At 45.5% G+C, this 27,326-nt stretch overlaps 2 protein-coding genes across 29 annotated transcripts in view; both read left to right on the top strand.

Annotated features, from left to right (window-relative positions):
* The window catches only part of LOC119453297 (ubiquitin carboxyl-terminal hydrolase 36), a 67,156-nt gene extending 48,742 nt beyond the window's left edge, over positions 1 to 18,414 (top strand). For 20 of the 25 annotated variants that reach the window (XM_049667720.1, XM_049667729.1, XM_049667742.1 and 17 more), the window contains 3 exons: positions 2,253 to 2,545; positions 3,912 to 4,037; positions 17,089 to 18,414. In XM_049667720.1, coding sequence (XP_049523677.1) covers positions 2,253 to 2,545; positions 3,912 to 4,037; positions 17,089 to 17,202 — 533 coding nt within the window. In that variant the 3' untranslated portion in view covers positions 17,203 to 18,414. The remainder of the gene's footprint in view (positions 1 to 2,252; positions 2,546 to 3,911; positions 4,038 to 17,088) is intronic. The other 5 variants (XM_037715327.2, XM_049667741.1, XM_049667736.1 and 2 more) reach the window with 4 other exon arrangements.
* Positions 18,415 to 18,923: 509 nt separating this feature from the next.
* Positions 18,924 to 27,326, top strand: part of LOC119453298 (CCR4-NOT transcription complex subunit 3) — a 46,060-nt gene continuing 37,657 nt past the window's right edge. Inside the window, exon 1 of one of the 4 annotated variants that reach the window (XM_049667745.1) lies at positions 18,924 to 19,780. In XM_049667745.1, coding sequence (XP_049523702.1) covers positions 19,756 to 19,780 — 25 coding nt within the window. In that variant the 5' untranslated portion in view covers positions 18,924 to 19,755. Of the gene's footprint in view, positions 19,781 to 19,805; positions 20,489 to 27,326 lie in introns of those variants that run through there. The other 3 variants (XM_037715334.2, XM_049667747.1, XM_049667748.1) reach the window with 3 other exon arrangements.

The following is a 27,326-nucleotide window of genomic DNA, read 5'->3' on the forward strand; positions in this document are numbered from 1 at the left end:
TTTAGCCAGTGGCTGACGAAATGCCCCATTGGCAGCGGCTGGATTGTGAGGAGTTGCGTGCCCAAGCTAGGAACACTTTTTGTTGCGCAAGCTGCTTACTCGATTGAAACTGCTATTGGCATGGTTTCCTTCTCTCTGGGGAGCTCTCTCGAGTGTGTGGTGAGGTGTGAAGTTCCCTGCAAAAGAACTACTATAGGGAACGCTGGTGCTGCGATCATTCAGCTAACCTGAGAATGATGAGTGTAGTACTAGATGGATTTGCCTAACCCTCGTGCTTGTGGCTTGAGAAGTCCTTGCGGCATAATTTGTTACGAATATCTTTCAAAATTTCTTAGCAGTTGTAGTTTTCTGAGCTCACGAAGACAACGGGTAAGTTTCTGTGCGCATGTGTAATCGTTGTGAATTGTCGCAGTTGCGACACTGTATCTCGTTGAAGATGACAAACCTGCGAAGTCACAAGGCCGTTTGAAAGCCAGAAGGACGGAGCTTAGGCAAATCCTTGTGCTACCAGCCAATAGTCCCACACCAGCTGAACCCAACTATGCTTCTCTCTCGTAAACGTTGGTGCCAGTGTTGCCTCTAGTGATTCTTATGGGAAACTCGCTCCATGGTGTAGACACCCGTCTTGTCACCTCTGAGCTTTTTGGTTATTTATGGAGTTCATCTATTGTGAATTGCAAGATGCACTTAGTGGCATAAAGTGAGGGATCTCTGTATTCAAGCTACACATATTACACACTCATTAGTTGGGATGAACAGTATGTGAAGTTTTTTTTTTGTTGTTTATTTTTTAAAGCATATGTGAGTATACGGAGAGCTTATAGTTTTATAGTGTTTATGATCCAATTCTTCTGCAATTTGAATACTACACATATTTGTGAAAGCAGGACCTTTGCGTTGCCTCCTTTCCCGTCTGCATCGTGTGTTAATGTAGTTTTTTACTGGCGGAATCAACGCTTGGTGTAGTGACTGTTAAAGAACGAAGGGAATTGGAGGAAAGGAATTCATCCAAAGTGCAAGTCATGGAGATTGGCTATCTGATTGTGAACATTGGGGGGGGGGGGGCTAAGACCTCTCCTATCACTGGAGCACTCATCACCAGGGGCTTCGTTCATCACGACTGAAAAGGAGGAATTGTTGTTCACTCGTATGTGTAGTACGGACCAGTGAAGGCAACCCTTTGTTTTCTTTTTAAAACTCTGTGCTCCTATTGAGTGTACAGCAATTTTTTATCTTTCCAAAAGCTTTTCGCCTTGCGAAGTTTCGCGAAATTTCTTCGTGGCACTGCATTGAGTCCTGCATGAGCCGAAGAGGTTGGGCATAAAGCAACAGTTGCTGAACAGCTACAGTCATCCTCAAAAGTTTACAAATTGCAGGATCTGCAAAATCATTAACTGGTAGGAAATACCACCGTGTTCATACATATAGTATGAAGCTGGGATTCCACGCAACAGCTCCCCCCCCCCCCCCCCCTTTTTTTTTTCTTGAATCCTGCAGTTCATTGACTTTTGATGCTGGCTGTACATAAAGTCAGTGCCTAAGGAGCATGTGCAGATTGCTTCATAGGTTGCTGTACTTTGGATAACACTGAACTGCTTATTTATGTATGCAGAGGCGTCAGGGGTGTGCGAATATTTAATTCTTTTGAATAATAAATCGAATAATGTCCTGTTAGATTCGGCTTTCGAAGCACGCTATTTTGCTCGAAGAGCCGGAAATTTTCTTCAAACACTCGAGAGAGAGCCCTGGGTATTCGAGCAAACTGCTAATTTGTATCTAATCCTCCATATCTGCTTTTAATAATGCTTTATAATGTGCAGTGTAATGAAACTTTCTAACATTGTAAATATACGAAATCATGAACATCGTTAGTGGAACATACAACTTTTCTTCGAAAACTGTTCAGAAAGTGTTCAATATTGGATTGGATTTGCTTCTGGGACTATCTGACTGGTGTTCAATTCGCTCTCAAAAGTTACTAATCGCACACCCCTGATGTACATGCATTCATGGTTTTTGAAGTATTTATGTTGTCCACCTACTTTGTTACTGCCTGACGTTTTGTTTGCTCTTGAAGTTTCAACGAGCTGGGAAATCCTGGAATGCTCGGAAATCTGCTGCTTCCTCCTCATCGCTGAGGAGTGATGCCCTGTGGAGGTGTGGCCAAGCTATGTGCTGGTTTGGCCGCGCCTTTGAGAGTTCTTGCGCGTCGTGATGGAACTCGCCGTAACAGTCTGTCTCATCTTGCGCAGCCACAGTTCACCAGTGGGATGCGCGGCCAAATATGAACGGCTCCAAGGATGGTTCGTCGTCGTCCTACTGGAACGGCAGCAATGGTGCCAAGAAGCAGACGGACATCGTTGGCTACCTCCAGAACAACGGCTCCCGGCAGTACGGCTTCGCCGTGAACGGCTGGGGCCGCGGCTCGGGAGGCGGCTACCACAACAGCTACGGCAGCGACCGCGGTGGCGGCAACTTCTACCGGGACAAGCGGAAATACTACGATGACTACGATAGTTACGACGATGAGTACGACAAGGGCAAGGTGCGTGGGGTTTAATCAAGTAAGGTAGTGTTGGTGTCGCCTGCCTTTTAAAAAAGTATGAGACACGTGGTAGGTCCGATGTAGGATGTGTTTTGCCGACAGTTGCATCTGTCAGGCTTTCGACAGGTTTCTTTACTAGTGTGTTCCAGAAGTTGAATGAGCCAACTTTCAGATGCATTTAGGCACCGTGTAATACCATGTATATTCTGGTTTACGCTTTGATTATGCTATAAGGCAGGTACGCAGCATGTAGCTGGTTGTGTGAGCCCTAGGTTGCTTCGGTAGGATCGGTTAATTAACTGATTGGTGTTAATATACCAAAACAAAGCAGAGATGTGAGATGGGGCAATGAGAGGTTTCGGATTCATTTAGACCACCGATGCTTCTTTAACAAGCACCCATATCTTCGTACCCAGGCATTCCTGCATTGTACCCCCGCCCCATCGTAGCTTGGTCACTGTGGCTAACAATTGAACCTGGAACCTAGCTGTCAGCCTTAGAACACAGTAGCTCCTGAGCTAGGGCAATGATCTGCTTTCGTAGGTGCTGCCGTTTTAGCAAGCGCTTGCGAGTGTGAGTTTTCAGAACTTTACTCAAATTTTTTTCGTTAATTAAGTGCTGTGGTCTGATTTAGTGCTATGAGTCGCCCCATTCCGTTCAGAAAAAGGAAGTTGTAGTTGGTCACCTCAAAGTATGGAACTACTATGACAGCGATCTGGCAATGTCCATCATAGCTTAGCTATGACTTTGTCACTTCGCTGTGAATGCTGCTAGGCTATTGATAGCTAGTGCGTTATTGTATGCAGCAGGAATTGCACATTTACTTTATCAGCATCACTTGCAGAAAAGAAATGGCGTCATGCAGGGGGGGGGGGGGGGGATCTTCATTGTACTGCAGGCTACATCTCTTTTTCATTGGTAACCATTCTATTACTATTGCTGACCATCGGCTACCTCCCTCTATGCGTTGCATGACATGCCAAACTCCTCTTTCATCTCGCCTTACCATATTTTAAAGCTGAGCCTGTTGATTTTCTTTCCATCACTAATTGTGCAATCCTTTCAAGCTTCATGGCTATTTTGCCATGCTTTGGCCATGAGTACTGCTGTGATCAGTGTTGTACACACACTCCACAGTTATGAAAGGGAACAAACACTTCATCTCGGTTCAAACAGCAATTCTTGCAAACGTGCAAGTCAGAACTATCATGTTGTTCTGTTGAATCCTGCTCATGAAACGTTTCCTCATTGCAAGCACACACGGAAAATTACACGCTTTGGACGCAAATGCGGTGTTCACTTTCATATTGGCAGAGAGCACCATGGATAGCTTCTTGTTTCTCATGCTATCACTTTTCTCTTTCAGCAAAAGCGCAAGAGCAACGGCTTCAATCCGCACTCGGGGTCCCACTACCGCAACGGCTCGAACCCTTTCCAGCAGACGCAGAACTTTAGGAACCAGCAGGGTGGCGGCCACCGGTTCCACAACCAGGTTAGTCATAGTTTTCCCCACCCAACAAACGAACCACCGTTGTATCGCCACCAATAAGGGAAGGACTGCAAAGCAAGAACACAGAACGCCTTTTGCACATAATTTTGCCATAGCGTCTTCTCGTTTGCAAGACTCTTAAGTATTTTATACTGTTTGGAGGCGTTACAAGATGTAGAGGGTGTGTTTACGCCCTTTTGTCACATAAGTAATCTTTATTGGCATCAAAACTCTAAGGTTTTGATGCCTTAGGAACTTGGAAACTTGGGAGCTTTTCTTTTTCGCTTTATGACCGGTAATTCCAGGTTGAGAACTACATGCGCTTTATCAGTGTGGTAGAATAGTTAATTGTTGGGCTAGTTGGTTCTGCATAACTGAACAAGTAACTCAGCGCAATATAAAAGACAGACTTGTTTCTGTCTTTTATATTGCGCTGAGTTACTTGTTCAGTTTATCAGTGTGACATATCATTCTTGACAGTATAGTAATGAGCATGGAGTTTTCAAGATGGGAAACACAAGCAAGACAGATGGTGATTATTGTTTAAGGAACAAGAGTGTGGGAACAATTGCCCAGTTAAAATACACCCTTTGGGGTGTAAGTTTTGCACCATTTGATTGCTGTTACAGGGTGCAAAGGTTATGATTACTCCCTTTCATTACAAAGGAGTAAATTTTGTCAATCGTGCATACATGTCACGTAATGACGATTGCATCTGCAAGGTGTTCATATTGCTCTACCCTGTGAAAACCGCTGCTTATTAAAATGAAAGCCCGCGTAGCCTCTTTTTCGAAAGAGCCACACTTCTTGAAGCCTGTGCTGGCAGTGTACTGTTTTTTTTTTCTGACTGTCTGACTGCAATGTACCAACAGTGAGCAACAAAATGAACAACTAGCATGCAATACAGTCTAACCTTAATATGGTGAGCAAGAATATAATGAATAACCGGATGTGACAAAGTAAATCTAAAATTTGGTTGTTCATGCTTTATTTCAGTCGAGTATTGTCCTGCTATAGCGAAACTGAAAATGTGGGATCCAACAGAGTATCGGTTTAGCGAAGCAAATTTTTTGTTTGCAGATGGCTCAAAAGATGTGTTCTGGCAACAAAAAGTGTGAACTACACTCGCCCTAGCCTACCAATTTCTCAGGCGCACATGTTTTCGGACCTGCGCATTTGTTCGGACTGCATCGCAATGCCGGCTGCACTACGATGCTGTTTCCATCCAGCTCACGGATGAAAAAATAATTGGAATGTACACGCGGTAGTGAATAGCACGTCTCGGATGAAGACACGGGTTTTGCGCCGCGGCTGCACTGCGTAGGAATTCGTGAGGCCTTCGCTGCTGCGAGTGCTAATCGGTCATGAGGTGACGAGAATTGCAGCTTCTGTGCTGCTTTTTGGGCAAAATCGGAACGGGATTTGCTGATTCATTCAGTAAATAAAAGCGTGTTGATGTAGTAAGCATTTATTTATTGTTCTCATGATACCTTCGATAGTTCCACGTTCGGTTAATTTGAACGTTTTAGTTTTTTTTTTTTTCGGCCCTGTCAAATACAAATTAATGAACTTTTCCTTACTTTGTTAGGGCATCGGACGTTGTGATAAAGGTTTGGTGTTCATTATCGATGTTACTAGAACCAACTCAGTTTCACGGCTCCGCTGAAAACATGGCTCCATGGTGGTCGTGAGAACTAACAGCGCTGCGATCGAGTCGCGCTACTGATAGCGCTTACAGTTGCTCGCCTTCTTCGCTGTGGCTGCGTCCCGTGTGGTTGTTTTGTGGCTGTACATTTGTTGCATAGTGCAGAAGTTTGTTTGGAGGTTTGAGTATTCGGAGCTCGCGCTGGTCTACGGAGGTGTGAAGCCTGGCTTGTGTCGAGCATGCCGACGTGTTTTGATCTGGTTTGTAAAAGCAGCTACAAGTCGTCAGCTAAGCGCCACATCTAATGCGTAAGCATTCTTTGGCGAGTACCACAGGTGCATCACGCGAAAAATGTAATGCCTTGTATCTGCACAAATGAAATTTGGGGGCCAACTTGAAATTCGGGGGTTAGGCCAACCTAAACTTTTTGGGGTAAGCCAACTTGAATTTGGAGGGGGTGCACCTGAAATTCGGTGGTGGGCCAACTTAAATTTGTGGTTGAGCCAACTTAAAATTTGGACGGGGGCCAACTTAAATTTGGAGGTGGGCCAACTGAACTTTTGGGGAGGGCTAACATGAATTTTGGGGCTGGGCCAGCTTCAAGTTTGGACGGGGGCGAAATTAAATTTTGGGGGTGGGCCAGCACACAATACGACTTTTTCCAAGGAAGGAAACACATAGCTTATATAGGATGTAAGGGAGCTCTCTGCTTGCAGATGGCGCGATAAACAATAACTTTTTAAGCTTTTTCACGTTATCCGATAGATAGTATAGCGCAGCCGTTGAAATCGAAGCGTACACGTCGCCCTTAGGATTCGTACTGTGCTTCCGAAGCTGTCACTCAAAGTGAAAACCATGACCTCTAATTACAAAGTATAGCTTTTCAGTGGAGTAAAATTGACGCAGACTAGCGAACATGTGTGCAATGCCAAGCTGCCGCACCGCTGCAGCCTACCAGTTCTCGCGACCACAGCATGGGCCGCATGCTTGTGCTGGCCAATGTGCGGAGCTGCGAAACTGCGTTGGTTCTAGTAACGTTGATCATTATCATTTTCTTGCTGGATGTGTTTGTAGATATATATATATACAGTCAAGGTCCAATTTCTCAGACCCCCTAGGGACCGCGAGAACATCCAAGACGTTGGGCATGTCGCAAAAACTAATGCACGCCTTTAATTGCCCTCAAGAGCTCAAATCGCCACAGCCACGTCCAAAATAGCGTTAAAGACCTGCGAGTATAATTATCAGGTGTATCGGTGCTTGTACTGTGTCGGGAGGTGGCGGGTGCACGTACGTGTGTTATAATTAAGGAACACATTTTATGTCCCGTGACAGTGGCCCCTTCGCACAATCAGTATGCTTCACCCCAATATTCTACATATGCTTGACCGCGTAACACAGCTGTATTGCGGCGAAGCTGACGTTTGGGAGCCGGCGTTTTGCAACGCTTAAAGACTCATGCTGTGCTTTCCACGCTTTGACACCATCGGTGAGGATGACGAAGGTGGAATTGGTGTCATTGCTGACACCGGGGAATCCTTGAAATGAAAAACTAGGCACTGAACAGCAGGAAGCTCGATAGAACGTTGAAGCAGCTGGGCCTAACGATGGCAGAAAACAACTACTACAGCTGCCAGCAGATCGGCGTGCGAGAGAGCTGGTTTGAGGCTGCAAGATAGTCAAAATGGCGGCAGTGGTGACTTCAATTACAGCTGACTGCCGTTAATTTGACCCTGATGGGAACAACAAATTGATAAAATTATCCATTGGGTTGAGTTAAAAAAGATGCAGAAAGAAACTTAGAAACACACGAAACACACCGCAGATTCATTTGGCAGGATTTGCCCGATTCTAACATGCCCCAAACCAAACGCCTGCCCGCTTTCTATGCGTCCAAATAGAAAACTAATGTAAAAAAATGGCATTAAAGCTTCTAAACAAAGTACCGTATTTTCCTGTCTATAAGACGCACCTCTTCGTTCGGTAAGCGATTAAAAAAAAATTGTGACGTTTCTTTTCGTGAACGCGGGTCACGCGCAAGCGTATGGGTGCCATATATTTCCGCTCCAGGCGCATTTCTGCTGTCGTGGTTGCCGCGACGTTGCATTAATGTCCAAGGGCGATAACATTGTCCCCGCGCGCCATACACTGTATGTGCGAGTGAAAACGTCCGACGGTGATCGCGCACAAGGGAGGAAAGCGGGAAGGCAGCGCGGGAGGGAGAGGGGGGGGGGATTGTACTCTGGTAGCAACTGCGTAGTTTGCGCAGCGGCGCGCGCCGTATCTTCAGTGATCTGCAGATGCGACGAATTCGGGGTCGGCCTGCCACCGCTTGCGTTGCTGCTCCGTCCTTGTCGCACGGCGCACAGAACACGTAGCAATTACTTTGACAAGCGCGCTTCGCGTGGCCATAACATCGAATCAGATTTTGACGGCAGTTTTCCCGGGGGAAAAAAAAACGTACATAAGTCGCACTGTTCTATAAAACACACCGCCGAAAAATTCAGAAAAAAAAAAACGAGAATGGCGGCCAGTTTCCTGAAGTGAGCTTCGCTGCAATATACTTTGTAGGAAATATACTTTGTAGGAAATAATGAAAGTCTATTGTAATATATGGCATAGTATGCGGTAAAGCATACAAACGCCGTGAAAGCGGTTTTGGTTTCGTGTCCAATTGCACTGTGCAATCCAATTTCCCCGGGAAAAAAAAAAGGCATGTGTTCGAATCTGGTACATACCGTAATCAGACAATTTGAGCTATGGTTGTTGCTTGAAGACCTTCCTATAGCAGGCCCGAAATAGGCATTTTTGACAAGAGATTTGACGTGTGCTCGATGCATCACTGTCTCCTAACTGTTTCCCTACCATGGAGAAAATAGGTGTTTTTTTTTTTTTTTTTTAGTTTACGGCAGATTTTTTTTTCTGAAGGAACTACTGCACTCAATGTTTTATGTAATACATAAACAGAAATTAGAATGAATGCATTTTTCACACATTAAAAGTTTTATTATCGAGATGTGTGTCATAAAAAAGATATAAATTGCCAAAATCAAGATTGTGGAATAAAATTGAACAAAGTTTGAAAGACACGCTTGTATCTACTAGGAAAAAAATGTAACAAATTATGAGATATACAAAATGTATTGCCATCTTTTAGGCACTATCTCTGAAAAAATGAAAATTTTTCATTGAACAGTTATTCTGCTACAAATATTTAACTGCAAGCACTACAATTGGGTGAGCCTGGCTGCGGCCACCGATTCATTGGAACAGTTATTCTGCTACAAATATTTAACTGCAAGCACTACAATTGGGTGAGCCTGGCTGCGGCCACCGATGTTCGGGGCTAGTTTGCGTCGTCGTCGCTTTCAGACTCAAAGTCCGACGAAAAGTCAGCGTCCTCCGGCTCGCTGCTATTCGCTGCGATAAGATCAGCTGCAGAGGCAGCGGAATCGCGATATCTGCCATCTTCCGTCATTTTTGCATTCTGCTTTGACGATCGCGAAACTTCGGAGCATGTTCAAATATCACCGCCTTGTGGGATAAAAGCGAACTGCTTAGAAAACTAAAGTTTAGTTCTCCTTCACGTCCAATGGCACAGTATGTCCGTGAGCGGCGCAGAAGGTCTCGAAAGCGGTGTTTCAAACCTTTGATAGCGGGCTAACGACGCTCAATGGGTGCAGTACGGAAAGAGCTAAGCTCCACTGAGACACGCTGTCGCTAAAGGGATTGCTGTTGGGGTCGCCATATAGGGGTCAGGTGTGTGCGTGCTCACTGGTCAAGTGCGAATTAGCATAAGTTTGGGCCCATAAAAATGCATGGGCACTGGCCGGGACCCAGTGCTGAAACCGAAAAATCGAACTAACCGGAGTCGAAATAATGGAAGTCTTTTGTAATGCCTTTTCGGAAGTTGTGATCACGGCAAGAAGTCCGAAAAATCGGACGGCAAATGATTTCAACGTCCAAAGTTTAAGACGTCCTTATACATTGGTGATGACGTCCGAATTATCAGGCATGTCCGAAAAATCGGTCGTTGACTGTAGGCAACTTGCGACACCTGGTATGTGGTGGCTACCGTCTTGCCGAGTACTAGACAGCTTAGCTCACTGCCAGGTCATGTTCCCCCTCTTGGCCAACCTCCCAGAAAGGAGACAGGACTGTGATACAGGGGTATGAAGCCTGGAATGCTTTAGCGTTGCATCTCTCATCAACATTCGACCCGCCATGGGGGCGTAGTGGCTATGGCATTACCCAACTAATCCCGAGGGCGCGGAATCGAATCTCGACTGCGGCGGCCCCATTTCGATGGGGGTGAAATGCAAAAATACCCGTGTGCCGTGCGTTGGGTGCACGTTTAAAGAACCCCAGGCGGTTCAGAATTAATCCGGAGTCCCTCACTATGGCGTGCCTCCTAATCGAGTCGTCGTTTTGGCACGTAAAACCCGAGAATTAAAACGTCCAACATTCCTCTCTCGACAAGCCTCGCACATAGCCTTCGACCTGGTGATGCGGACAGCTAACAGCTGCAGGCGACGTGGCCTGCAGCTAACTCGCTAACTCAAACAAGCTTTGCGTCACTCTGATTCCAGCATTGCATTGGATCTACCGGTTGTTTCTATCTCACGAAAGCTGCTTTGAACCTTGAGTTGAGTAAGCTTGGCAATTTCTTATCAGCATGTCTTCACATAGATTGGTGTGGGTTCATTGGGATGAATGATTAAGGCAGCCTGCAGTGGAGTTGTGGACAACCGATGAGTGTGCATTGTAGGACAACTGCTGACTTTTGGAACAATGAATTGGAGATAATCGGCCGCTTATATATCTTCGCATGGACGAGATATGTCACGCATACATAGGTACGCTTATACAATGGGACATACTATAGTACTTGGATCCTTGAATGCTACTTTCCTGTTAGCCTTAGCTCGGGGCTGACTGTGATGCAGACTATTCAGATACATGTGAAACACAAAAATGCATTTGTGAGGCAACCCCTACGCCAATTCGAATGAAATTTGTTGCACTTGAGAGGGAGAGCCAAATTCTCGTGACTGTAGGAAGTGGCATTTTTATTTAGAGCCTGGATTTTTTTTACAATTGCTCAAAATCTGCAAGTTTCGAAAAGATCGAAGTTTGCAAATCCGTAACTCTGTGCACCAAGAAAAGATATCGCAGTCCTGTAAACCTCGTCTGTTAGAGCATCTAAAGCGGACAGATTTGATATCTTAATTTACGGCTTACGTGAATTAGTTGCAATGTTTATGAGGGTCTTGCAAAATTCCTGCTGAGATATTAGTGGTATATCTCATAGTGGTGTATAATATATCAATTTTTTCCGCTTTAGATTTAGTATTAGGTGCAGTTTATGGAATTTTTATTAGAGTTGTAAAGAGGATGGTCTCATTTTCTAAAATAATGCAATTTTCAACAATTTTTGTTGAAAAATTTACAGCCTAAATCAAAATTCCGCTTCCTACAGCTACTAGATTCAAGCTTTTTTCTTTTGAATGCCACAAAACCTCAACAAATTCGTGCAGTGGCTGCCGACAAAAACTATTTTTCAGCTCCCGTGTATTTGGATAGGAGCCCCTAAAGAGCTTGGCTCATTCTTTCTTCTTTCCTTATTTTTTAAAACTTTTTTGTAGAATGGTATACCAGTATGACTCCATTTCTAATGACACATAACGCTTCAACGACATGTTTAAAGCACACAAACATCTTTGGAAACCTTGTACGACAAAGAATAATTGTTTATTTGCCATTATGAAGCACTACCTTCACTCCTTGGAACTTTGTAGGAAAAACTGTGCAAATGATAGTGCTCCTTTGCCAATGCTATGCAAACTACTGCGCACTACGAGCGGTATGATAGCACTCAAAACGCAGAACTCCGCACAGGGCGTTTTCACGCCACCTGCACCAGACATCGGTTTCCCTGTAAGTGGCCTTCCCGTTGGTGTACCTTTTCAGATAGCAGATGGCACGTCAGGATCACTAGCTGTCATGTAGCGTAAAAAAATCGTACCCAATTAAAGTGCTGTCGATGGGACAGCTACTGCCATCTATGTTGTGAAAGGAAAAGGAACCGTTTGACAGCCTTCTTCAAGAGCCATTCAGAAAGGGTTGAAATACCCGTGACGATGGGCACTCTTCATAAGCCAAGCAGTCGCAAAATCGCTTGGGACGAGCTGAGGTCGTTAAGAGCCCTTAAGGGGGGACGCAGATCTTAAAAAGCCTGAAATCTTGAAAGAACGATTTTCGGAAACCACTCGTTTCGGTATCTGCAGTGCCTAATCTATGCTTTAACAAACAATTTTGCCATAAATGCACTCCAAGTGACCCCCAAAATTTATTTCGTCAGTGCAGACAATGAAAAGGGGGCCAAAATCTGTGCAGAAGCACCGGAGTTAGCCGTCTTTCGTCTTTACCACTGCTGATTGCCGACATCTTGGTATGCTTTGAAAGCTCAATGTTCCGCCTCTTATGTCCCCTTTTCTTTAGAAACAGTCATGTTTTTTTTTTTTTTCATTTGAACCCTTTGGATGCCGAGTGTTTTTTCAAAGTGCAACATATTCAAATTTCTGTCTAGATATCACATTAGCAGGCTTTAAATTCTTTTTGGCGGTGTGTTGCTAGACGTATTGCATTTCTAAATCTACTGAAGGTTGCTGAAGTAGGCTAAGAATGCTGACCACATTATCGAAACATGCAATTACAATTTTAACCAACCTCTAGGAGGTGGCACAACCTCTGTACGGGTGTTTCGCATTCGCAGATTGTCTCGGGCACGGCACAGACTTTGCATCAGTACCAGACGAGTGTATACAGTACGTAACCGCTTATAGTGCAGGACCAGGTATAATACGGTCTTTTCAGACTCCCGTTAATTTTCTCATAGCACTCTATGTATACGCGGAAGTGCAGGCGTGGGTTAGTGAGGGGGCAGTGGTAGTGCACGACTTTGGTGTCCATCATAATGAACTGTGAAGTTTTGGGACATTAAACCCCACAATTTAGTTAAACCAACGAGATAGTGGTGGTGACGGCATAGAGTGGTTGTACTCAGAACTACAATGGCACAGCACTGGCACAGTCACCTGTGCCAGTGCTGTGCCTTATTGTAAACCTCAATGTAGTGCTACGTTTGGTTAGTTATCACGATGGCATGCTGGCGTTGATCACTGAAGTTGATTTCGCTTAAGGCTATGTCTTCGAACAATCGGGGAATGACAGCAGCTTTTTCTCACACTGGTTGACAACGGTTGGCAAAGTTGGGTTCTTGTTTTCAAGGGTGTGTTGGTTACCATGGCTGCAGATGTCAATGAAAATGTTCACGTGTACGCGTGCTAGATGTGCTAATGGCGAATGGGCATGTAGGAGACGTCGGCCGACAACGGGGAGCTTTCAGTTGCCATGTCACATGAATACACTGACAGCAGCATTCGGGCCACGCAAAGACAATTGACGTTGAGAGCTAGAAATGGAAAGCCTGATATCATCCTGCTTCTGGTGGCAATAATATTAAATGGGGATGGCATCTTAGGCACCAGTTATCCCTGATTTTGCCTGCAGTTGTTCGAATCCACAATGTCTTGACTATCCGAATAAACTGGCAACGGTAAAACATGGCTTGAAATGCAGTGTTTCGGGCATTTGAATCACCACATGCACAACAGCTATAGTCAAGTGCGTGAATGTCAATTCACAGGGACCTCAGGGTCTTCGTTATGTGTTCCGCATTGCCAAAGGAAAGCCAATGAAATTATTATTTTTTGCTGCCACATGTTGAACAGGAATCAAGAATTATATTACCGTATTGTGCATCATGCCTGGCATGTCTATTGCAATGCACAGATTGATTGCCCAGAGCTCCTGTGTGTGTTTTTATTAGGGGTGTGCGAATACCAAATAGTAGATTTCGAATCTAATCAAAAAAAAAGTGAAGACAAATATTGAATTGAGTAATCGGAACATTTTTCACAAAATTTAATGCTTACGAATTTTGGGCAATAAGGTGCTGCGCATCCTCGTGAGTCTCCTAGCATTGCGTAACAAGAATACAGAAAGTTATCAGCGACTTAGGTACTTGGAAATCTAGATGTACAGTACGGTCTACTCTTATTAAAGGGAACGCCAAATTGCTATGTCAGCATTGAGTACAGCTCAGTTCTTGAATATGAAGGTCTGGCAAATATTCTTTTCATCAATAGAAGTTTTGTTGAATAGAATCATGCTTTTTATTCCTCTGAAACTAATGAAATATTCACGTTCTGTTGTGCTGCATACCAATGAGGTTCTCAGTTTAATGGACCGGTGTTTTGCGGCAATCTTTTATTTATTGCATATGAAGTTTTGCTTTCTAATTTCTCTCCAGTCGCGGTCCTTCCAGTCTGCACGGCAGACGAAAGGACCGCGCATCACGTGACTCGATCACCACTGGTTCTGAAATCTGGAAGGTCACGCAAGTTCGTGCCACACTCCCCCCTCCTTTTTTTTTTTGTTCATACGCTGTCCGAGCAAATGCATTCAACCGAGTCAAGACACTTGCGTGCCCGCCGTCTAAATCTAAACTTAGTCTTGATACAGGTTGCTCGAAGCTTTCACAGGACACCGATGTCCACCTACGGACGACGTCGGGAACCAGAGGGCGCCATGACGTGCGTCGCATCGTGTATTTGTACATGAGGAATGTTGCCACAAAATGGAGGAAGCTGACTAGAAAATTGTCAATCAAATATTTGGACTGCAGGAGGGGTGCAAACCAAGAAACAGCGGTTAAGAAAAAGGTTAAAGAAACAGAGAGCGGTCTATGGAAAACAGGGATGCAGACGAAATCAGCACTGGGAACATACAGAAATTTCAAGCAAGAAATTGCCAAAGAAAATATATGATAATTCTAGGGGAAGCTCTTTGGTGTTTGAAGCCAGGACGGGAGTATTGCGGACTAAGATGCACCGAGTCAAGTAGCAAGGTATAGACACGTTGTGCGGTGCGTGTGGAGAGGAAGAATGAATCGGCTGAACACCTCATACTTTTCTGCAAAGGGCTTAACCCTACAATGCAAAGCAACAGGGCTGATTTTTTCAAAGCATTGGGGTTTAGGGACTCTGGAGGCAAAATAGACTTTAAGTGGGTAGAAATAACCAAACGGAGGTTATCTGATTGGTGGCTAAAATCAAGGCAGGGGTGAAATTTCACCCTCCACAAACAAAGTACAAAATATGTTAATAGTCACGGCTAGGTGGCATGTGCCACCGCCCGATTTAAAGGGTTCAGCCTCATCCATCCATATATCCAAAGGTGGCAGCCGTGAACAACTTTGTTGCCATCCCATGCAGCTGCTTTTGTTGGCGAGGCGGTTTGTCAGCCTTACGAGTGTCGCGCAGCTGCCCCGAATAGATCTGCATCGATTCAGCGCCGATTAGGCTTAACAGGCTAAGCAGTGTGGCCGTGACGAAAATTCGCTGTTGGCCAATGTAACGGGCCGCAAGTCATCACGGAATGCTTGCCGCTAGTATGGTTACTCATCGTGGGATTGATCCCGAGGTCACATGCGTGCTGGTTGGATTGACGACTGTTGAAGCGGCATGAAGTTCGTCGCCGCCGCGTATCCAACACGATCTGCGTTGCCTATCGGCGGCTAACCGGCCGAATCTTCGCACATCCTGTCGCACTTTACGAAATATGTGCTGCTTTTGTTTGCCGTTCTCTGTGTCTAGGTCGCGCTATCACTCCGATCGGTCCTGTTGACTCGGACGAATATTGTACCGACAGAGGCGGGCCCGGCCGACGCTGCATTGTTCTGCGAATTATGGCATTCGGGCTTTGTCTTTCTGTGATCCCCGCATCAGGACAACGTCGGGTAGCGCTCACAGTGACGAAGTCCACCACCGCATCAGCCGGGCCGGTCTGTCGGCGGCATTCCTTTTGCGCCGAAAACGGAAGGGAAGCGTTCGCTTAGGCTCCTCGGCGCACGCGGCATGTGCCACTGCGCGGGTCGCTACACGGAATGATATTGAATATTCGAAAAATCAAATAATAAGATATTTTATTCGGCAATAATTGAGTAGTTGCGCACCCTAGTTTTTATCCATGTTGACTTATGTAGAGCAGCGCGTCATCTAGAGCGTCACAATATCTCAATTGCTTGATGCTTTTTCTCGGTGACTGTATGCCTTGTCGATGATCCTTTGAGTGCTTTACACAAATTTATTTTACTTTTTCTAAATTGTTTATGTTATTGTATTGGACCGTGCCTGACATGTCAATCGCATTTCTCAGTTTGCATGTTCCAGAGCTGTCTTTGTAAGATGTATTCCTTTGTTATTCAAATGTACTGTAACGCATTCTGTGAAGCCCACTCCTGCATACAGGCTAGCAGTACCCAATGAATAAATAATAATACCTCAGGGAAGATGCTGCTGTCCTTTGTTAAGCCTAACTGTGCTAAAGTGAACAACTTATCTCAAGATTGGCAACATATCATTACCCGCCGCGGTGGTTCAGTCAGCTAAGGCGTTGCGCTGCCGAGCACGAGATCGCGGGATCGAATCCCGGCCTCGGCGGCCGCCTTTCGATGGAGGCGAAATGCAAAAACGCAAAAACGCTGCTGCGTTGGAAAAGCGTGGTGACACTGAATGAAAGCGGAATTTAACATTTACATTTCATTAATGCGACGAGGCAGCAAAGTTGGTCAATCCCCTCTGTTAGAATGGTAATGAAGTATTACTACTCGCATATTTCGGATGTTGGCAGCGTATACAAAAAAAAAAAGCCTTTAATAAGCTTGATGAAGGGTCTTTGCCATAAAATTTCCTATAAATATTGCCAGAGAGAGCTAGTGTCTACAGCAGCCGCAAGCATGGCGGTTCAGCCAGCAGTATACATAGATTAGGCAAAAGTTCGCCCTACTGGCTTCAAACGGCTCTGAGATTATTGGTCACTTTCATCAAAATATTGCATTATAAGTGCAACAATTTGCAATGCTTATGCATATGAGCAAAGACAATTGCCCCACTGTGTTTAAAAGCTATGAGGGCTTGGGAATTTAGAAAGATAAACTGTAATAAGTAACGTCAGAAGAACGTTTTGAAGCCGCAAGCACATGTACAAGTCCGTGTACTAACCATCTTTGCCATGGTAGTTCCTGCTAGTCATTTTTGTATAATACAAAAAAAAAACCTTGCATCGCGGCAGAAAGGTGTGCAAAATATTATAGTTAGTATTATTATAGTGCCACCGACAGAAGGCAACACGCAGGGAGGTGTAAAAATTTATATCACTTGGTAGCTAGTATAGCTTGCTTGTTATACATGCAGAAATTTATATGCTTTCGACGTTGTCTAGTGTTGCATGCGCTCCTGATGCTGGTGCCACACTCAGTTCCTTTTTCTTCTCTGTTTCTCGCAGCAGTTCCAGAGGTTCCAGAAAGGCCCACCGCCGTTCTACGCCCGGCACCACAACAGGCAGCACTCTAACTACGGACCGCCCCGCCGGAAGCACCACTACAGCCGCACCCGATAGCGAGACTTGCGGGGAGGAGTTGCAGTGTGTGCGGTGCGATTTCAATCCAGACGAGCGAGGCCACCACGAGTGTGCTGACCTAAAAAACACAGAACTGCTGACAGCGTGGTTGACAGCACTTCCCTCTTCAGCCCTTGCGTCTCGACGCGGAAGGCCCCCCAGCGTAGAGGGATGTGCCGACGAAGGTGTGTTTAGCTGCGACGGGCGAGGTGTTTCGTTATCATCGTTGACAGACTGTTCTTCCGCAGTGCTCTCGGAGCCTCTGTGACTCTGAGGCAACATCGCCGTCTGGAAAGTGCGTTGGCGTCTGGGACATTCGTCGGAGCGTTGCCTCGTTTGTCGGCGGGGAAGACTCGCAAGCAGCTGGCTGGCTTGCCCACGACGGACTCGCCTGCATGCTGCAACGACGTTTGCCAGCTTGCGTTGCCGGCAGCCAAGAAGTCTTCACGACGCAGGCACGGACTACTCGCTCGCTCGTCGAAGCGACAGGCCTCGTCTGAAGTGAGGCGTTCCCGCAACCGGGTGCGCTCACTTTCACGGCCAGTTCGTGTGTTTTTTTTTTTTTTTTCTTTCTCTCTCTCTCGCTTGGTGATCGTCCAGACAACCTACTAGTTTTCCAAGCTGCAAAGTCTTTTTTGTGGTCCAGTCGTCGTCATCGTCACGGTGTCGTGTGTCGTGCCGCAAGTTAACGCAGTGCGAAAGGACAAGCGTTTTGCAAGAGCTGCGCCGTCGATCGAGTACTATCACAGCTAGCTCTGGACACAAAGCCTTTTCGTCACAGTTCGAAGCGGACTTGCCCGTTTGCCCCCATTTTTTCCGGAGAGCATCAGTGGACATACGTTGGGTAGATGTTACTGGCAGCGGTGTATTTTTGTTTTAATGAACACTTCCCCCCCCCCTTTATTTTAATTTTTTTTTCCCCGTGTTAATTAGTGCCCGTTCTCGCACGCACTCTTTCTGTTCCCATTTGCTTAGTTCTCTGAACATTGTTCTCGGTTTGACCTGCAAGGAAGTGTGACGTCCACTGGTGGTGAGATTTATGTGGGAACCCGTGCTTAAGAAATGTGGTCGTGGTAGGAACTGTTTAAAAAGGTTGGCTTTGTGGGGGATGTGAAAAAAGAGAAAAAAAACAGCCTCAGTGTTTCTTTTTTTTTTTCTTCCAAGTACTTGGATATAAAGTTTGTAGGAGCTACCTACATTGATGAACATTTACCTTTTTTTCTCTTCTTCTTTCTCCATGACGTACATGGACAGTGCACAAGATATTGTCTTCACGCATTGCAGGTCACAGAAATGTATTTAAAATAGCATTCTCACGGCATGCTTAAAATGTAATTGCGAAAGTTTAAAAAAAATGCTCGAAATGGTTGCACCTAAGGAAATGCAGCTCCTTTCACCTCACATCAATGGCCGTATCTTTTTTATTTTTTTGAAATGTCACATTAAGCGAGCTGTCACTTTAGCAAGCTGCCTCGTAAAAGGAAAAAAAAATAAAAATAAATTGAGGACTTGCCGCGTATTTGTATACTTTCGTTTCTAAAGTAGCGCAGCATGCCTGCATGTTGGGCTCACCTGCCATTTGTTTGTTTTCTTAACGCAAGGTAATTTAAAATTTCGCGCTCACAGTGGACAAAATGAAGTTTCGTTTTTCTAGCGAGCGCCGTTTTCTGCATGCGGGTGAACCGCGCATCTAACCACGTGCCTGTGCAAAAAAGAAAAACAAAAAAGTTTCAATCAGCTGACGCGGACGAGATAATAAAGACGGCTCGAAAAAGCTGTGCGCAGGTGTAAGCCTGCATACCGTCTCAAAAAAATCGGCGTACCGACGAAGAGCGCCGGAGATGCCTCGCACGCACGGTAAGCATTTCAAACTTGCGCGCCCTTCAAACCGATGGGAGAACGAAAAAAAACAACAAAGTAAGTAGCCAAGTCGCTGCCAGTCGTAGTGCTAGCGGTGCTAACTCTAGCGTGTCGATCGCGTCGTGCGACCCCAAACGTGCTGCCAAAGTACGGCGTAGCTAGCGAAATTAATATTCGTCGGTCGATCGTAAACGTTACCGTCGAGGAGGAGCTTTTCAGCCGAAAACCGAAAGGGTGGCATTGCTTTGGCGGTAGATATAAAAACGTTTGTACTGGTGCTCTTTCCACGGCGCTGCTTTGAAAACAACCTCACGCACAGGCCAACGTGACGGAGCACCTCCGCTCGCTTCCGCCGCGGACTACGTTTTGTTTATAAAACTGCGTTTACGACTCGGACTGCCCGGTTCGGCTCGACGAACGTCGTTTTAACCTCAGAATCTCCGGGGCAGAAAGTTTTTGGCGTTTGTGTGACGCTTAAATTGCGCCGATACCACTTTCGGGCGCACTGCTGCGCGGATGAATACATAGTCCGGCCGAACTGCAAGTAATAAGCAGATGGTAGCCATTTTGGTTGTGAACAAAGATATTGGCAATCTTTTTTCGGGATTAAATTCTGTTTAAGTGCTCAGTCTGCAGTTAATTTCCATCACGCGTTACTATGCTCCAGCAACTCTCTTATGTGTATTCGTAGCCATGGCCGATCGAAGGAAACTCCAAGGTAAGAAAAAAACCTGTCAAAAATCTCGCTCGCGGTGCTTGTTGCCTGCTAGACCTGTCTGCTGCTCGGAACGGGTATCGTACACCGCTCCGCGTTCAGGCGGGGGGCGCAGTTAAGCCTAAAGATGCCCTCCGATGGAAATCGACGGATTTAAAGCGATGTAGCGCGCCAAGAGCGCACGGATACGCTGCGGCAGGGGCCGGCAGATAGACGTTGCGAGGCGTGTGACCGGTCGGACTACGCAGCGGCGAGCTGCGTTGGGAGCAGCGGCCGACCGTCCGCCAGCGCTCGGCCTCAGATAGCCCCCCGATCCCGCAAGCCACCGATCGGGCCCGACGAATTTTTTTTTACTCGAGTCTCTTGACAGTTTTTAAGCGGCGACGACGAATTGACGCGCACCGCGCACGTTGTGCGGTTAGAAAACAACTAGGGAAGTTTCGTTTGCGAGCTGCCAGTTTTTTTACGCGATTCTTTTTTTTTCTCCCCCGAGCCTTCGTTGTATACTCTTGGGGCTTCTCGGCCGGGGGTTCGCCCCAAAGCACGCGTCGCCTTCAAACGGGACGGTGTCGTACGCTCCGGTCGGGTCTTGCCCCGATATTTCTTTTTGGAAAACGCCGAAGACGCTGTGCCCTGGCCGTTTCGAGGAGCGAGCAACTCGGCAAGGGACAGTAGGAGCCAGGCTTTTTCCCGGCGGTAACATGCAGAACCGTGAGAGCCCGATCTTTTGCATTTGTTTTGCCGTCGGTGAATGCTGTGTGTGTGCGTGCGTGCGGCCGAGTGGCCCAGGTGATGCGACGGTCGGAGAGTTTTGGAGGGGGCTGGCTTGGGGGAAAAACAAAAAAAGTCGTTTTCTTCGCCTCCTGCTCGCCTTGTGACGCGAGCTAGTGGTGTTTCGATCTCTAAACTGAGGTCGGAAGGCACCGAAAGGCCGGGGAAGGCCAGTTTCGGCCCCGTAAGGCCCGTTTTTGGCAGTACCATAAGCCTAACTCGAGAGGGGCTGGTGGATGTCCCGCTTTCGAGTTGAAAGCGGCTCGTCAGCGTCGTCGTGTACTCTATCGTCCCGTTTTGAGGCCCAGTTTGAAACCTCTTTGTTTGTTTCTTTGTAGGTAGATCGTGTCGTTGCGTTCCCGTGATATTCTTTTTTTTAAAGCGTGGTCGCAAGCTTTGCCTCGGTAGCGCCCGACTGGAAGTAGTTTGACACTGCGGTTGGGATCGGTGTCGAAACGTCCTTTGCCCGAGCTGCATGTTCACTCGAAGTAGCTGTTTTGTCGCACGCGGTCACTTGTCTGTCTTGACCTCTGAACAACCCGACAATCACACCTGGCCCGCTGTGCGCTTCGGGACTAGTTTTTTTTTTATTTCGATCTTCAGCTGATTAGCTTGCTCCCCGAGTTGCGATGATTTTTGCTGTGTTTACGATGACCCGTTCGGGCAAGCTTATCGGAATGCGAGATATATCCACGTCGTATAAACACGAGTGTTTTGTTTTTGTATGCTTGTTTGCTTCGAATTTTTTGTGCACAAGCTAACGTCATTCTGGCCGAACGGTAGCTCGCTTTGCGTCGTGTGAAATTCGCTGGCTGATTCTTGGTTGTTTTCTTCGTGTGGTGTCCATGGGGCAAGCCTACTTTAGTACGTGTTGTCGAGTGTGGCCTCCGTTGTACCAGGATTAATGCTCTCAACCCTTTTTTTATCGCCAGTGAAGTCGTCAGCAATTGTTGTGGCAGCTTTGTTTGTTGTTATAGCTGAACATCCTAGATTGCAAGAAGAGAGCTTTCCAAGCTGCTGAATGCGCTTTGCTTGCTTGTGTTCACTGTAGAAACACATTGATGTAATCACACTTTTGCATGTTTACGTTTTGTTGGCTGCTTTGAATCCTTTATTTGTTTGACAATGTTGTAGTTGCTCAACTAATTGAGTGTGTCTATGGCTCACATAATTTGAGTGGCAGCTGTATCAATAATTTTTCCATCCTACATAGTTTAATGCTGTGTGTAAGTCTGCATCACTGCAAAATGGTAGCTGCGCTGCACTATTCTTTGAATGGTGAGGAAGTTGTCATTTGCTTTGATTTAGTAAACTTTAGCGGTGGTCTTTCACGTGTGATAAGTTGTGTGACTGTGTGTCGCACCTTACTTGAGTGGTAGCGTTATCAATAATTATGCCAGCCTTTGGTTTCACGCTGCAGTTAATGACTTTGCCTCATCGTTACATTGTGGTGGTACGGCACTAATTGTTAACGACGAAGTGCGGTGTCCACTTCGGTTTAGTGAACTTCTTTTGGGGTCCCTCGCAGCTTCTCATCTTTGTGTCTTTCGGAAATGATGGTTTACGATTGTTGTAGTGCTGACAAGAATAAGCTCTACAACATGACACATTACTATTCCGCAAAAACAAAGAAACGTGCACCTTGCGAATGTAGGACATCTGCTTTTTTTCATGCAACTGGGCTTGCAGGAAATCATTGTGACATGTGCAAGCTGCAACCTGTTTTTAAACCAGCATAGTTTGAGCATACAGTGTCATCACTGTCTGCAATGTTTATATTATGCAACTGTTCCAAATTCAGTCAGAATTGTTACATGCGATCTTGGAGCTGGTCTCTCTTTATCGAACATTGTTGTGTCCTTGAAATCTGGCCTTTTCTAAGTAAGATTTTTGTTGCGCCCTGCTTGTGAGCTCGCTCTGCCTGCTATGTGATGACCAAATAAGTTTTGTTGTAATCCACTAGATGGATTCAAATTCTAGGAGGAGGTCGCTATTTAACCTACTAGCTGAATGTGGTGGCTTCCAAGCCGCGTTCGTTTCTTTTGGATCCGCCAGTAGCTGGCTTGCTGGTCAGACATTTGCTGTCCCCCTATCTATATAAATGTCACAATTTGTTCATACCGTCGTGCTAGCTTTTGCAAAACTAGGCACTTTTTGCCGACTTGCACACCTTCTGTTTTTGAAAACTGGGTCAGTTCTGCCAAGTAAAAGTGCGATCAGTTACATTATAACCAAGGGCATCAAAATCTGTTGCTTCATTTGCTGCGCCTCTTTAAGCGATGTGATGAACTCTTTATTTGTTGCTCTTTTAATATATCGGGTTTCGTTGCGTTCCCTGCTTGCCAAGTTCCCAAGACTGTGGCTAGTTTTTCGTTGAAGGAACGCGTACAGTTTTCCTGTGTATTATTGCGCTATATTCAGGTCAATTACAATCTTGATAGTGTGTTGCTTCCGTCTGCAATGATGCCTTGTCGTGTTAAAGGGAGTGATGTGAGCAATAAATGGCGGCAGAATGTGAATCCCCCTTCGATATGGTCATTTTTGCTGCATCTTTGTACTCCAGGTTCAGCGCTTTCGGTTTTTATTTTTGAACAGGTTGACGTGCTTATTTCATTTCTGATCTGCCAATGCAAGTTCTGTATCTTTTCTCTGATGTTCTGTACCAGTGTCGCGACCAACTGGCTCTTGGTGATAGGGCTATGCTTGAAATCAATGCAGAGACGTAGAAATGGGTTTTGGCAAGTTGTGTTCTGACGGAAACCATCGCAGGTGTGAATGATACACAAACAGATGTGATGGGTCGGTGCTCCACTAGGGTGTCCAACTGCGCAACACAAAAGCTATGGAGGAAAGCCACATGCCATTCGTATAAAGGGGAGGCCATAAATGTGTCACTGACTCGCACAAGGTGGTAACATGGTGCCTATTATAACTGTTGCTATCAGACTTATTCTGGGACCTTTTAAGGGGCAACGGCTTCATCCACAGACCTGTGGACAAAGCTTAAAATGTACTAGTACACCATTCTCTTGGCACAGAAAATCCCCATACAGCTGTTATGCCGTGGGACCTCCTCCTGCATATTCCAATACAAAGCCACGCCATTGACTGATCTAAAACTGAACAATTACACCCTCCTGTCCTGCATGAACTGAGGTCGTGTGTTTTATTCGTCCAGCAGGCCGCATTTCGATGGGGACAAAATGCAAAACGCTTGCATATTTAGGTGCACACCAGAAGAACCTCAGGTGGTAAAGATGAATCTGGAATCCCCCAGTACGGCTCGCCTCCGAGTCGGATTGTGGTATTGGCACGAAAAACGCCCGAATTAAATTTCTTGAACTGAATTCTCCTTGCAGCTGTAAATTTTTCTAATCTTGGGGTTTTAATTGAAACCTCTGCCACCCTTCAAAGGACTATTGGCACGACATTTTCTACTTGTCGTATGTTTATTAGAAATGAAGGGCCGGAGAATCTCCAGACCCGAGAAAAGATGCTGAAAAGTGCCAGAACGCATCCGTACGATTTACTATGATGTTGCGGTGTACCAGTTTTGGTTGCAATACCAATGAGATGAAACGCATCGTGATGCATCGTCGCTCCGTTTCTGCAACCACTGTTGCTGTTGCACCCAAGTGCAGCTTGAAGAAATGTGCACAGAACTCTTGCTTGTTATGAACATTATCATCATCAACCTACCTCATGCCAACTCATGATCTCCCCAATTATGATCGGCCATCACCGCTGTCTCGTGCCAGCTGAACCCATCTGATGCCCGCAGATTTCCGAATTCCATCACACCAAACCTAATTCTCTGCCATCCTCAACTGCGCCTTCCTTCTCTTGGCACCCATTCTGTAACTCTAATGGTCCACCTATTATCCACATTACGTGACCTGCCCAACCCCGTTTCTTCATCTTAACGTCAACTATAGAATATCGGTTACACCTGTCTGTTCTCCCATCCACACCCCTTACCTTCCCCTCTCATAATGTTATGCCTAACATTGTTTGTTCCATCGCTCGTTGTGTGGTCCGTAACTTCGTATCTCAAACTTTTTTGTTAACCTCCCAAGTTTCTTGCCCCGTGTGTTAGTAGTGGTGCAATGTAATGATTGTGCACTTTCCTTTTAGGATAGCGGTAAGCTGCTGGTTATAATTTGCTAATGCCTGCCATATGTGCTCCAGCTCACATTTATTCTTCTGGAAATTTCCCTCTAATGATCAGGGCTCCCTGTGAGTAGGTGACCTAGATAAACATAATTTTTCATCAACATCCATGGCCTTATTGTTACGGGACGTCGGCAAATTTTGGTCTGTCACAGCATCACGGTAATGGCGACACCAGGTCGAGCATTTCGAGATGAGCCTAGTGTCAAATTAAGGTATCTTCTAAGTGTTTGCCAGCCTTCATATTCGCCAGGTTTAATCCTCTGCAGTGTGGGAAGCTTGTGGTAGAGTTAATATGGCTTTGAAAAGCATGTGCCAGTACTTCTGTTATGTTTTGTTTCCAGGCTCTCGTAGCTAATTTAATGCCACTGGTTATATCCCCTTCAGTCGTGAATTATGATAGTGATGAATTATAGTGGGTAAATGGGCGAAATTTACATAATTTTATGCCAAGGTGCCGCTGACTACATTAAGAGCAAGTCAAGGTGGTAGAATGACTCTGTATTTCATGATGAGTCACCGTAATTACGTGGTAATTAAGTATTTAATTATTGTGCACTCATTAATGATAATGTTTCTTCATAAAAATAATTGAATCACTAGTGCAAATTACTTGCATAAGTGAATTACTTGCTGCGATCATTACTAGAATAAAAACAAATTATTTCGCAATTGCTAACTAAATGTCCCACATCTCACCTCCTGTCAAACTCTGTAGTGTCTTTTTCAGTAGTTATAGATTTCCCTCAGAAATAAAATAAAGGCCCTTGAAGTAAGCAGAGTGTTCAATTTTCGCTAAGCTCAATTTTTGTGGTCTATTCTTTGCCACAACTGCACAGAAGTGGCAAAAATAAGTTGCGTCCGCAAATGTGTACACCGTGACTGAAGGGAATATTAATAAGGCCCAATTCATGGGTGTAAGGGGCTCACAAAAAGGGGGGTTCAAATGGAAACTAAGGAGCATGCAGTGGGAAATATGGAGGTAGTGGAGAGAATTACATGCTAATTGGTTGACCAATTGTTGTTGTAGGGCCAGCACACTTATAGACACGTGGACACACACACACACTGCTTGTTTTTGTGTTTGTTTCTGTGTCTAGAAGGTGCACTGCTTCTGCAAAAATAAGCCTAAAGCCTTTGAGATGGAAAGCAGCATAGATGAGATATGTGGGTCAATAATTAAAGGGGGAGGGGTTGCTTGTACATTCTCTTGTCTGGTTTAAAGTAATATTAGCAAAAATGAATGGGGCCCACTCCTTTCAGGTTTGAACCAATGTACACCAAACTGCAATTATATTAGCAAACTTGTTCTGCTGAAATCAGCAAATTGAGGTAGACTTGAGAAAAGGGAAAGTAGCATGCCTGAAGTGCACGCAGCTACAAAAGAATTGTTTAAATATTTGGCCAGGCTGTACAATCTGATAGACAGTAAAGCGACTGCTCTGGAGGGGTGTCAGTCCGGGGTTCATTTCCTTGACCAGGGCAAATTTTTCCTCATACGCAGCTTTGAAAATGCGACTTAGTAAAGTAACAGAGTTGGCTAGCGACGACTATTTGTGTTGTCTCACTGTCAATTGTTTCGCACTTTCACACAGGAAACTTGAAAATGTGGTCGAATCTGCTTATATTGATATGCACCTCACAAAATATTGACCCTTTTCACGGCAATCTGGTGGGCGCCGCCATGTTTGATCACGAGCGTCCATTGCTTGCCTCAGCTGCCTCTATGCTTACAATGGATGTACATAACGCCAGGTGCGGATATCGTAGACGCTGATTTAATAGACCACATGAAGCTTCGATCACAGCTTCATAGGACATGTAAGCACTTTCGGTGCTCGTTAGACATTGTCCAAGCAGTGCGAGTAACGTATATACGGTGTTTGTACTAAAAGCGGGGCTAGAAAGGTATTCCATGCTGTCCAAACTTTCTGCTTATGCATTAAATCAGGATCAGTGTGTTTCGCTCTTCGTTTATTATTTGGCAATCACTTTGAAGCAGCGGCATGTCATGTTTCTGATTCAGTAAGGTTCCTCGGTATGGTCACTATCTGATTGTTTATTTTCTGCCTAACCGCACGAGGGTGTGCTCAGAGGCAATAGATTTGTGCCTGCGGCGCACAAGGCTTCTAACGTAATTGATCTGCACTTTGTAATAGCTTGTAGCAAAGATGTATTACCGCTACTAACTCGTTTACTCCTGTGAACCGTCGCAATACATTCAGCCTCGATCATTTGTGTGCTGTCAGTGTAGTCGCTGTCGTCCATGCTTTGGTGCATTGATTCAAGTGTGCGCCCATACACAAATTTTTAATAAATTGGCGATAGAGTGGGTGTAAGTGTGCGTCCAAGTTGGCGTAGATGTGCATAGATAATGTGAGCGAAACTTACTATGCCAGGAAGTGGCACTACTCCCTTTGTCATTGTTTAATGAGCGGTACTCACTCTTGCCGACGTTCCGGGGCTGAAGTCTTTTCTTTGGACGTTGGCGATGCAACGCTGGTGGATGAGTGAATTTTTTTTATGCACGAGCAAAGTCGTGCATCGTCCGTGAACTTGGTCGCACATTTTCATTCCATTCCTTAAAATGCGAATTGCTATTTTTACA

Source organism: Dermacentor silvarum, chromosome 5 (genome assembly GCF_013339745.2).
Source record: "Dermacentor silvarum isolate Dsil-2018 chromosome 5, BIME_Dsil_1.4, whole genome shotgun sequence".
NCBI lineage: Eukaryota > Metazoa > Arthropoda > Arachnida > Ixodida > Ixodidae > Dermacentor > Dermacentor silvarum.